This window comes from Temnothorax curvispinosus, unplaced genomic scaffold, assembly GCF_003070985.1.
Source record: "Temnothorax curvispinosus isolate PA1 unplaced genomic scaffold, ASM307098v1 QBEX01008784.1, whole genome shotgun sequence".
NCBI lineage: Eukaryota > Metazoa > Arthropoda > Insecta > Hymenoptera > Formicidae > Temnothorax > Temnothorax curvispinosus.
Window position 1 is genome coordinate 639,239 of NW_020218564.1, and position 13,335 is coordinate 652,573.

A 13,335-nucleotide genomic window follows, 5' to 3' on the forward strand; every position below is an offset into this window, starting at 1 on the left:
GGAACTTTATAAATTATGACCGCTTCGTTCATCGATCATATTAGACTGCTCCGGAGTTATTAAAACTGCAATCGCTCATCAAACGCCTATAATTATTCTGTTGGGAATCATAAACCAGATCGAGCTTTCTCGGCAACGAGGAAAAAATTGATAATTTGCCTACTTACTATCGAGCATCTAATTAAGGATTTACGGGTCCGACAAAAAGATACGAAATTTAACTGCGCCAACAGATCTTCGTGACTTCAATGAAATTTCGTAATCTACTTTCCGGTCATTCACCGTCTATATTTAATTCAGTCGTCTACTCGCTGTTCTATTCTTAAACCGGGTGCTCTAGAAATACACGCGGCTCGCTCTATATCGTCGCTGCCCGGAGTCGGGTCGTGCACCTTGCTTCGTTGCACTCGCACTAGGAAGATGCAGCAGTGTCGGTGGTTACACGGGCGGCATTACGTTCACGTTGTCTATGCCAGTGATTTCCCATAATGCGACTTGTACGTGCTGGCAAGCTACGAACGTATCATATCATATTTGCGATTGCGCAATTTTCAAGAATACTTGAAATCACGAGATGCTAAATCAATTCGAGAATTTCAATGCGAGAGCACGCAGAGAAAAACAAATACATCGTCAATCAACGTTTTCTTATCTGGTTCTGCATATCTGTGTGCGCAAACATTTCGCCAAGATAATTTTAAGACGCTTTCGTAATTCCCAGCGAACAAATGATCAGCATTAAAGGTTAAACGTTTATTTTCTGGAATCTTTATAATTCCCGGTATACTAGCGATTGCGCCTACTACTTGATCGTCGTGGTCGAGTGAACAATCCGTGACACACTTATGTACGTCCAGAGAAAAATTGCTTCGACTTTAATCGTCACAGAATTATCATCGCAATTGCTTCACAATATTTTCTCTTCTGAAAAAAAGAAGGGATTCCCCGAAGAGATTTTCCACGCGTAAAATTTTTTTCTGCACGTGCCTGCATCATATTGGAAATTTACCGAGAGTATAATAAATGTTAAAATTACTTTCGCCTGCTAAAAGTGATTACCGTTGTAGTTATTTCTGGCGGTAGGCGCGTGCAACGATCGATACATCATCGTCGCCAAACGCGAGGGCGTACTTTTTCGCGCATTCTTCACGCCGTGGATAATTTGGATGGCGCGTTAAACTCGAAATTCGATACGAGATAGGGGATCAACCATGTCGATACGCGATACGTTTACGTATATGTGCATATCCGCGTTATCGTCATGGGAGGTAATATATTATCGGAAATGAATCGATATATCGACTCGTTGTTTTGCACTTCGCACTCGACGCCGCGAAAACACATACGACCTGAGGGATTTCACGACGATGTGTGACACGGAGTAATTTCGTGAAGGACAAGGTCAAAACTGCAAGCTTTTTACAGATTTCCTTTTATAGGAAATCATGGGGAGAAATGTTTTCCCACCGGGAGAGCGCAAGAGAGCTGTCGATCGATATAGGTAAACGGCACGTGTAACTGATACTAAACTAATTTGCAATAATCAATGTAATTAAACCTGTTAATTAAGTATTACAATCGCTTACGGGATTAACGTTATAAACTAACGATTATCTGATACATTTAACTTGCAAAATTGTTTTCTTATAACGGTTATCCGCTATAATACTCGAATTTCCAGTCGAGAGCTGATAATACAAGTTACCAGCGAGTTAGGGAGAAAATCAGCGGAAGTTTACCTTTAATATCTGAAATTCGGGCGGATTACGTGTCAGCCGCACCCCCGTGAAACTGGAGGCGTCGGGGAGTGAAGGTAGTTATGAGGAGCGGTCGAAATGTGTTCGGAGAAAATTATTACGTTGTTAGAGCACGAATTATCGGACCGATCTGATATCACACGTACGTATGCAGTTTGCCTTGACACAGCGTAACGGCAATCGCACGAGCAAGGACGACTCAGCATTGCGGGATAACATCGTTCACGATATTTCTACGGCCAAGTACACCCTCTATCTGCTATTTTTATGCCCTTTCCACTGTCAAGTTTTGTTCGATTGACTTGCCGCGCTATTAGAATCGATCTGGGAGCTCTTTTTTGTTTCAATGAAAAATACGACAACGCGACGAATGTCGGCTCTAGCTCTAGTTCCAGAACGCTATTGGTCAATGAATAGATATAAACTCAAGTTACTAAATTATAAGGTATAGATGATTGGTGAATGCTAATTAAACCTCAACGTATTAAATATTGATTAAAAAGTCAACTATATAGATAAATACTCTAATCGAATATACTCCAATGTTGGTCTAGCGCATATTCTAGCATATTAAAAATATGTTGCACGATAATTTTGCGTAATATTAGTACGTTAGATTTGTTTGACGCAAAATAATGATCGTCGAGTCCGCAGAGAACGAAAGAGGCTGAGTTCCGAAAGCACTAAACGTGCCGTCATACATCGTGCTGTTTGCCAAGCGACCAGACAAGAAACATTAATCACAAACGCGGTGGGATTTCCTTGCTGTTCTAACGCAAATTATTTGATCAGGTTTCCGTCAACTGTTACACAACGAGATACGAAAAATTATTTAATCGTGAGTTTTGCATCGATCTTCTTCATAATTAAGTTCGAAAATTCAACACTTCTCATAATTTCGGGTGATATCACGGAGAACACGTTTCCATTGCTTGCATATCGCAAACAAAAATTCTATTAAGTTTTTATTCATTTCCGCAGCAACTTTTGCCTGATGTGTCACGTCACGCGTGGCGAAGTGCAGAGAGACTATGTCTCTCGTCACCTGTCATTGTTCCCGCCAAGGCAATGCGTACTACACATCCACAAAATGACCATCGACCATCGCGCGTCATCTGCCTTCATCGACCCCACGGCGGGGTACATCCCCAAATAAAACGTTTCTACGACGAATCGAGGAAGAGTTTACACTTCGTAAAATCCAAAGCCTGCTCCCCTAGGATACGCGCATCGAAATTTCTCATTCTAGGCACGTGCAACCACCAGGTACTACGGTCGATGAACACGCATCTCGCACTTACGTCTTCCTGCCTTAATCCTCGAAGACAAGTCGCGAACGGGATGAAAGAAAAAGGAGCAAGGGAGGGTGGCCTGCGCCGGCAACACGAGCCTCCTGCTCGTGTGCGCTCAGTTCAGCTCAGCTGGATGCATCGTCGAGCCGCGCGACTACCCTGCCTTGGCGGTAAACCGGCGGCTGCACTGGCGTGCCTGCGCAGCCAGGCAACCCTCGCGAGCACACTGCGCTCCGTGTGCACCCCCGACTCGCTCGTGCGCCCCCGCACTCGTACCCGTACTCCGTATTTCGTGCGCACCCCGAGCGGCGCGTCGGCCGCTTCCAGAGAATGTTTTCCACCGAGCTCTAACGAGACGGGCGCGCGTCGCCGACGACTGGCTGCGTGACGCAATGCGTGGTGGAGAACCACATGAACCGACCGATCGAAGCAGTTATGCCGGCTTGGTGGCCGGGCAGCCACTGAGGGATGACGGACGATGTTGACTGCTGTCGACGCTGCTGCTAGTGCTGGTGCTGCTGGTGCTGCTGCTGATGCTGATGGTGGCGTGCTGGCGCTGCTGCTGGCTCTGTAGCAGAAGCTCTGTATAGTTGGAGAAGGATCGATAAAAGGAGGAGAGAAAAGCAAAGTGAATAGGCGCCCGGGAAGAAACAAGGGATATCTTTGTGGGAGGTCCTCTCCTCCGAGATGTGTTCCTGCTGCTGCCTCCGATTCGCCAAAGCGTAGCTTTCCCAATGTCGAGGTGGCCCTGCCTCTACCCCTCCCTCCCTCTCCCTCTCTTTCTCTTAAACCACCCCCGATCTAACAATCTCACGTCGCTATGGTATTCGAGTTTAGTGAACTTCCGATGGAGGTTTCCCCGATAAACGTTCTGCTTTCTCAAGCATGTCCGGTATTGAATTAGGATCGCAATAATTGATTTCTGTGAAGAAACTAACTGCGAAAACTAACGTTTATAAAACAGACTGGCAAATATTTATAATTAAAATAAAATACTATGTGTTAACTATTTTAATCACTTTCATAAAGTTATTGTCATCTAGGAATGTAGACTTCTTTCTTAAATTATTGCAGCTTGAATTCAAACTGCATCTCTTTTGTCGTTGTACCATTAATTTGTATCCTTAAAACTACTCGCGTAGAAAATTAAAAAATCGGCTTTAATCGATCGTTCATTTTGTTACATAGTACTGTCATGCATATGTAGAAGGGGCGAAAGCCATTATTCTTGAATCACAGCCAGGAATTTCGAGCGAGATCGTTTTTCGTGACGTTTGACCCGTTTCTATCGAACGGCGGTGACGTCATCGCAGAGAATGTCAGATCAATGGTCCCCGGGGAGTTGGTGACGGATGCTTCCCTTACCCTCGCATCTCCCTAACTTAGGGTAGCTCCACTCGTGTGGTAGAGCGCGCGATTACGCGCGCTACCGACCCACATCAATTTTCGGTCGAATGGCAGTTGAGAAAGGCCAATAACAATATCGGGCTATCATCGTATCTGAGAAACGTAGCGTCTACAGAAATCGTTCGCGATAAAGCTCTATCACCCGAGAGAGAATGTCTTTAAATTTACGTCAAAATCGTATACTTTTTACGTGTTTTTAACATCTTTGGTACACTGCATCCGCTATCTGCGTGGAACAGAAAGGAAGCGATCCGTAGCAAACCGCTAGCTTTTCTCTTATCCGCGAATCCCGCGTTTATCTCGGTGATTAAATGCTGGGAGTAATTTGTACCTGTATCCAAACCGATTTCGAAAGTGCTCCGATTAATGTTCGTTATCAAACACTACCTGAATAACTCTCCGCATAGCCGTTAGTTTGCTTCGGCTTCCTCGGATGAGAGTCACTGGCACGACGTCATACAAAGTTCAATGACGTCACAGGGCGTTCGATACGAGAGCGGGATTTCGTAGTGGGGGTCGCTACACCGAGATGAGAGTAAAGAAGAGCGCGAGCCTGACGGGCGGAGGGGACGGGAAAGCGGATGCGAGAGGCGTCAGACGAAGAGAAACCGGCGTGGAAAGAAGAGCCTTTCACGCAGTTCTAAACAAGCATTCCCGCGGTTGTTATCTGATTGTTATCTGTACATTATCGCTATATCCATCACGTAGATACCAAAGCACCAGTACGTGGTTCCTTCACGCATTTGCGTGTTCTCGCGGTATCGCCGATGTTTCGAGCCGAGGAGAACTTGCTCGCGTAGCCTCGATCGCGCGCGTTAATTAACGATCTCTTTCGATTATGTGACATCTCATTAATTATAGATAAATTGCGATTTGCGTTAATAGGCCGCTACGTAAGTTTGATCCTGCTCCGAGATCTCTCTCGGTCTTCCTGCCCTCGTGGATGCGAGTCGGAGCGCCGCATTGCGCCACCCCCACTATCAACCGCCACCCCGCTAATAAAAAGCACGCTTGTAATTCTCTTACTGTGACAAGAAACGACTCTACGCTTCATCATGAATCTCTCGTTGCCGCAGGAAGTTTGACGCCTACGAATTACGCGTTGAAAAATAACGGCGTCTTATAGCTCGCTTGACCGCTCGACCGCTTAAAACATTTCCCTACTATCTCAATTCCGCGAACGTTGTGAAATATTCTCGCTGGGAGAACCAATTGCGAATAATTCCTCTTATAATCAACCATAAACTTCTCCATCCTTTCTCTTTTCCGTCATGTTGAATGGTAAATTAGACACCATGCTGTATAAGTTCTATAAAAAAAATATTCCTTTTGCTCGGTTAAGGGAAAACGATAAAACAATGTTTTATTGCCTTTGTCCAAATTTATGGAGAGCTACCGTTCGCGAAGCGTCAATTTCCTCTTTATAGAAGTTATATGTAGTAGCACTGTTCACAGATCGGGTACGGACAATACATCAGAAATTCTTGGAGTGCGTCAGTATTAATCAATCGAGATATTATTCTAACGGGGAAACGCACGTACTCGGCGTAACTTACGTGTCCGGCTGCGTCGAGAAACGAAATTGAAATAAATAGAAAAAATCGGCGGAACGTAAGATGGATTCTATAAAGATACTGATTGCGATATTGCTATAAAATTGATTTCTTCATTCACATATCTGAGAGCAAAGAACATCTATTTTACATAACAGAAAATGATTTAAAATTAAATCGAAGTCAGAAACGGATGCTGGTTTCATCATGTTCATTTCGGATCAAAAATTAATAGCTTCCTAAATATTCTTTATTTGAATTTTTTTCGGAAATATGCAAAATATACTTTTATGAAAAATCTTGCTCACATTGTAAAAATATATATTCGTTTTAATAACAATTACAATTTAATATATCAAGTATGATATAAATGGACCAAATTCAAATCTTAGGTGTATTCTTCTTGAACTCTATTTTCTCCTGCAGACAAAACAGTACCGCCATCGCTCTGAAGAAAACCGACTTTGCTGAACCTCGGTGTTCTCTTACCAGAAAACTTTCATGTTCGCGACTTGCTGGGTAACACTATTCGTAGCTCCAATGATAAAGCCATAGCGAACTATCGGTACACGATGGACCATTAATATTATTAGATTGTGTGATAAATATTTTTACGATCTACAACTCTACATCGTACTGTTCATAATAATCATAATGTTTTATAGTATCAACCTTTCTACGGTTAATATACAAAACTCATTTCTTATCAATTGATGCAGTCTTCTATGACAAGACACAAGTATGAATGATTGCGTAACTTAAACAATTCTGATAGGAAATGTTATCTCCAGGATGGCAAAGACGTATATAGCTCTTGATATATAATACGATGAATAATGGCACCAATTTTTGCCTACGCAAATTAACCGAATAGTCCCTGATGACAAAACTAGATCAAAATAGTATATCGTGATAAAAGAGCTAGAAAAATTTATCGCGTGATCGTTACATTAACATATAATTCGGGTTCAACGTCGGAAACGACTTTCCCTCGTGTTATCTCGCAAGCATCGACACGTGTATAAAAAATGATTCAATGCAGGGAAGACGATTCAGGCATGCGTGGGTTCATCATCCGGCTGAGAGAGAAATTGCGTCTCCAACTCAGCTTCATCGAATCTTTTCCGCATAAACTAAATGAAGATTTGTGGCCCGTTGATTAGTGCTTCGTTAGTCACGTTTACGGGATGTCAAAGTTCAGCGGCGCTATTGAGTTTATATCAGCAGCTTGTAACGGCAAATGTCACGAAATCTTCCTTTGACAGCTGATGTATGACAGCTGATCTTGCGTACATAACTCCAATCTATTATTTCGTAGCACGGTAAAAATAAATCTTGAAAAAGTTTACTTTCTGGGCAGTCTCTGGTAGCTCATCAATTATGCGTTAATCTTTCTGACGCATCGCGAATTAGCATCTGTATTGTCGCACATTGTGCCGAGATTGCTATAAGATTGCCGAGATTTTTTGCTATGTAATAATTAAGTAAGCGTTTCGTTTTAGACATTCATAATTCTCGTAAAATTTTAAGAGGATTAATTCAGTAAGAATTTCCTTAAAAATAATATTACTTTATTAGGTATAATTTTTATTAGACGTTAATCATCAATTAATTCACGATTTTGTAATATAAATATATAAAATCAATAGTCCTTTTTGTGCAAAATAAAAATTTGATAAACGAGGCAAGATAGATAAAAAGGAACAACGTAGGAGATATATTATAGCATATATTATAGATATATGTTTAGTGCGTTATTAAATTTTCTATAAGATGTCTATATATATTTATTTATTTATACATATTAATATTTTACTTCACGATTTTAGTATAAGTCAATGTGGTTGAAAATATATTTATCAGCAAAAGTCCTTGACGTCTCTTATCGATGGAACTTCCTCACTTTTAGCGTTAGCCGATACGTTATCCCGCAGGATGTTACAAAGTTCTACAATAAACTGGTACAATTTTCTAAAATTTATCAGCGTGCCCTGTTACTTATTAAGAAACAAAAGCAATATTTGCTATAATATTTGATAAATATTATTTAATAGTAGTCATATTTCCACATCTGTATTTATCTGTGCTTCATAACTCAATGAACAATTTCACAATGACAGAGTATATCTCGTTCAAGGGTTCGTTCGTGTCATACTTTACAACAATTTATTTATTGTTTATCGTGAAAATACATTTTCATTCGCACGTCATTTTTGACATGCTCGCGACTTATATTGTATTATTAATTATACACGCAACGATTGTAAAGAAAAGATTGCAAAATAAATATACCGCGTTCATGGTGCGCGAATATAAGAGTCATAACAGTCGCTTGCACAACGAATGCACAGACAAGCCGCACGTCAGAAACCATCTAAATTTAAATTATATGATAAGACGCGGGCAAAGCGATGCAGTTTTCACGATAAAAATTTGCAAATAAAATGCGCGAATTAAGAAAACTCGAGTTTTCTTTCGTCGCGTACTGATTGTGAAAAACTGACAATACGGATCCAACAAAAGAAACTGATCAAAAGCAATTTTATAAAATTTTGTGAAATGTCCTTGGAATATACGACGGTGACAAAAGCGGAGTCGACGATTCATTTCGCGTTTCACGTTCGAGGCTGTTTTGAAATAATTAATCAGCACGTTATAATCGACTCGTAAAATTAGCGTGCCGTAACGAATGTACGTACGTATTTCCTTAAAAGTGAAAGTAAGAGTTGCGCCTTGATATATCGCATGTTCGTTGTACTAAGCGCGTAGTCCGAATCTATCCTTATCGTTATCTGTATCGGGCATCGCGAATGCATTCGGGACATTCTCAGCAAACTGACTGTCATAACGAAAGTTTGGAAACGAGAACAAGTTACGATAACTAAGCAGAGACAATTGCACACCACATTTATGGAAACTATTAATTTTGCGCGTTGAAGAATTTAATACGGCGGAGCACGCGTATTAAAAGGCTCCTTAAAAGGCAACGTCGAGCGCGAGCGAGATTTAATTTATTCCTTTACGTCTCTCATACGAAGCACAACTTTTTGATTCGCACCGGCTGACGCTCAACGAGCAATTTTAATTAAATGACACCGTGACTAACGTTGCGCGCGCGCACGCACGTTAAACGCGCCCGTGCCGTGACTCAGGACTCGTTCCCGTGAGTTTTCAAGACTGGCATCAGAGAATTACAAAACTAGCACGGCGGGGGAAATTAATTACCTCTCTTATATACCCCGTCGAAAAACAACCTCTCTCTATCTATTTATCTCTTTATTTCTCTTTCTCTCTCTCCGTCGGCAAGAGTACCGAAATAACCGGCAATTTACTTAAAGTCATCGTTGCTTAATCACGCCGCGATTTTATAGACGACGTGGCCAATTCGACGCAGCTCGTAACTTTTTCAACCCTGCAGGATTTTAAATCCGGCATTTTAAGAGAGAGGCCGGGAACGTTAACGGTCGCTAAACTTCTCGGCTTTACGATATGAAACATATATCGTATCCGCGATATTTCGAGGCGGAGACGGAGAGACATCCACACGGGGCGCGGCAGCGAGCGAATTTTATTTCAGGACGAAAAAAACATCGTTTCTCTGTCTCTGGAGAATCGGAGCAGCGCGGACCATCCGCGCAACGTCCGACGGTAACCAAGAATAAGATATTTTTGGAGCTTCTCGTTTCGCTTTGTCGTCTCTTTCGTTCATATGGCGGGCTACGCGCGGAACGATCGCATTTTTCCGTTGCAACGTGCCGCGAGGGAGATAAAAATATTTTCCGAAAGCTTCATTATCCGTGCTCGTCTGGCGCAAAGATGCGAACGCTGCCAGCTGCCGCGCCGGCGAAAATCTGACGGGTACGCCTTTTGTCCGTATAGTTTATGGTAAACGTGCGTGGAATATTACTACGATGGCCACGAGCGATGAAATATCTAACATCGTGTTGCGCGATATACTCCGCCTCGATATGGATCGACGCGTTGTTCAATTATACCTTATTCCGACGCGATCGACCATACCTATTTGTCTCGCTAACAACCTGGTTTCCGAACTAAACTCGGCAATCAATAAAGCAACTCCAATAAGATGTATAAGATTTTCATCGCAGTTAAAAGGAAAAAATGGTCGAAATTGAACAACAAGTTTGTTATATAATCAATTTCGTTATTCGTATCTGTGATCGAATTTTCCACGGTTTGTGAAACGGTCTCACGAGTCTGTATATGTTCATGTTCCGCCTTACTTCTTTATTCGTCCCTACATCTATGGCATGGTGTCTCCGTTGTGAAATAGCCCTCTTGTCCTTCGAATCCCGAATTCTAGTCTCCGGGCCGGAGAATTATAATACACGAAACTTCACTAATACGTCGTCGCCGTTATTGCATGCGCGCGAATCGCGTGATACTTTCCGAAGTTTTATGGTGTTCGAGCCCCGACGACACGGGGCAATATAAGGGGCGATATTTCCAGCATAACGCGGTCGATAGCGGTACACGATTGTTTTTTGCAGTAGGGTGCTTTTGTCCGCTCGCGTTGCAGTTCCGTTGCACTCCCAAATAGATTTTCGAAGAAAAAGGATGAGATCGCTGCTCAACCGAGTGGGAGAGCGAACTGAGTCACGCGAGTATGCTATAGGTCCAATGGTAAACGACGATGTCGGCGATATCCTCGTCTCGGGGCTCAGAGGCTACATTTCGTGGGAGGTTTTTCTCCGCGAGACACGAGCTCTATTTTGCTCGCGATCATAACAATTACGCGAGATTTTTTACACACAGTTTGCTCTGTTGCCCCGACAGAAGCTGAATGGTGGCCATTACATCGCGGGTAGTAGCGGCACTTAGCGGTGAAAGTGTGTCACCGCATTTTTAATTTGCACTTTATCGTCATAGATCGGCGGTCTTGAAACCTTCGCGCGTCATAGACTGAGATCGAGTTCCCGCATCCTGCATCCCGGCGCGGCGGCGAAAGAGATTGAAAAAAAAAAAAAAAAGAAAAAGGTTTCCGTATCCTTCCCGTCGATGGAAAGGCAACCTGGCGCTTGAGTAGTATATCGCACACAAGCAATATTATAATATAATAATGAAAACGAATTATTAATAACTATCAGAACACTATCAGAAAAATTTAGACACGAGGAAAAGAATATTTCCACTCCTTTGAATAATTATTGCAAACAATACGATTCTCATAGGCAATGTTAATTTTAAATTTATAAATAAATACATATATATAATATACATATAAACAAGAAGCAAAGAGAGTGCCTCTGAGATTAGTTTTTCTGTCTCAAGTGTGACACTATATAGCATTACAAAGGCAGATTAAACTTTATTTCAATGTATAAAAAGTGATTCGTGCAATTATCAAAAGTAATTCTCGATAAAGAAAAAAACTATATGGAGACAAAACGTATAGTGTACATGTATATTCATTATTCTGTTCTATAAAGCAATTTTCTGTGTGTGGAATTTTCTACAGTTAAAATCTTAAACTTCGTATTTCTCGATAAAATCCATTTCTAAACTCTCTATGATTTTATATAGTTTATACGGTTTTAATTCAGAATTTAATTCAGGTTGATGAAATCGATTTCCAAGAGACAGTATTTATCGTTGCGACACGACGGAAAAAAATACACAAATATTAACGTCGCGTCGTCCTGAAGGTTGCACGCGTAAACACGATTAAAGGTCCCCAAGGGTTGTATACGTGCCTCTCTTTCTCTCTCCCTTTTTCAGGTTCAAAGAGAAAGAGATAACCGGCGCAGATGGTGAGAGTAGTGGGGACCAGGCGAGGCGAGCGAGTAGGGTACACGATGGGTTCTCTCGTTCGGCCGTGTTCGTTCCGCGATCAGTTGTCCGCCGCGCGCGCATCAAGCTGTCGTATTGTCGACCGTCGACGTTTCGCCGTCCGTTCCTCCACTTCGGGTTAACGCGCGTGCAAGGTCCTCTCGCCGGGTTGGCGAGGGATCGATCACACCCCTGCGAAGCACGAGGTACTGCGTGATAACGCTTCGCGTTCAGGGGGTGACCGGGGTGACGGTCATTTCCGCCAAGTACCGGAGCGTTGACGTACCGAAAGTGTGCCGAGCCTCGCAAAAGTTTGTTTGCCGTCGTAATAATCGCGAGAGAGATTCAACTTCCGAGAGAAATCGCGATTAGTTGACGGGATGGAAGTGACATTTAAAGAACGAGTAGATCGTCGACCTCGGTTTTCCCGCCACTGATTTTTCGGTAAAGTTCAGTTGTTACGTGCCGGAAATTCGGGTAGTGATACATACGGTGACGTCGACGCGAAGTGTATCGTGATTGTATTGGCATTTCGCTAATCTTGCAACGCGACTACGATTGGGATCATAGTCTAGCCGAAGTCATCGTGCACGCGGAAAACACCGTAACCGAGAGAGAAAGAGAGAGAGAGAGAGAGAGAGAGAGAGAGAGAGAGAGAGAGAGAGAGAGAGAGACGAGCGTCGCGCTTTCGACTGGAAAGTCGCGATCGAGAAACTCTCACGGCCTAACGTTGCCTCCGATACGACTTATCAACGTATCGTGATAAACTCGTAGTTTACGACGTCGCGTCCTCGAAAGGCGAAACTCGCACGAGGCGCATCTCGAGAGTAACAGGTGACACAATTACATACCTCTGGTTGAGACGCGATTGGTTGACGCCTTTCTTTTCCTTCATCTCTTTCCTCTTCCTCGTTACGTGGAAAAGCGAAGAAAAGCGCGGGACGATGGCAGGTCGTAGCAGCCGTATCGTCAATTCCATCAAGCGCTTGGAAACTATCGGAAACGATCGTCGACGGAGTTGAGCCTTCGAAGGAGGATTCGATTGGCACACGACACGAGACGAGTTGTGGTTAAGCTCGTTGATGAACTCGTCAACGAATGGCTCGCAAACATCGCGCGACGAGTGTTGCTCTCGACGATAATAACTCGCGAATCGGAGCTCGCGACGCTCGCGTCCTTCTTGGCGCGCCGGGAATGCGCGGGGTCACGTTCGCGCGCCGATCGAATTAAAAAAATACCGGGCGACGCGATCAACAAGGAGGCCGGCCGAGTGCGTAAGCGAGCAGACGATAACGAGGCGGCACGCAGAAGGAGCATCGTCAGTGGAAAGGAGGTCCCAGCCGGCGCCTTCATCGTCTCTCTCTCTCTCCTCTCTCGTTACGGCGCGCCGAGCTTGTCAGCCAACAAGACGATTAACGACGATCGACAGCTGCTTCTTCGACGAGATTTTGCCTGAATTTTGGATTTTCGTTCACGAGTCGAAACGAAAGAAGCCAAGTAACCCCGAACGAGGCCCGTAACGTTGGCGAACCGCCG

The 13,335-nt window shown here is 43.2% G+C and overlaps 1 protein-coding gene across 2 annotated transcripts in view; it reads right to left on the minus strand.

Annotated features, from left to right (window-relative positions):
- LOC112458256 (MAP7 domain-containing protein 1-like) overlaps nucleotides 1–12,792 on the minus strand; it is a 32,697-nt gene extending 19,905 nt beyond the window's left edge. The window contains exon 1 of one of the 2 annotated variants that reach the window (XM_025021794.1): nucleotides 12,651–12,792. In XM_025021794.1, coding sequence (XP_024877562.1) covers nucleotides 12,651–12,778 — 128 coding nt within the window. In that variant the 5' untranslated portion in view covers nucleotides 12,779–12,792. Of the gene's footprint in view, nucleotides 1–3,058; nucleotides 3,558–12,650 lie in introns of those variants that run through there. The other variant, XM_025021795.1, reaches the window with a different exon arrangement.
- Nucleotides 12,793–13,335: the final 543 nt, after the last annotated feature.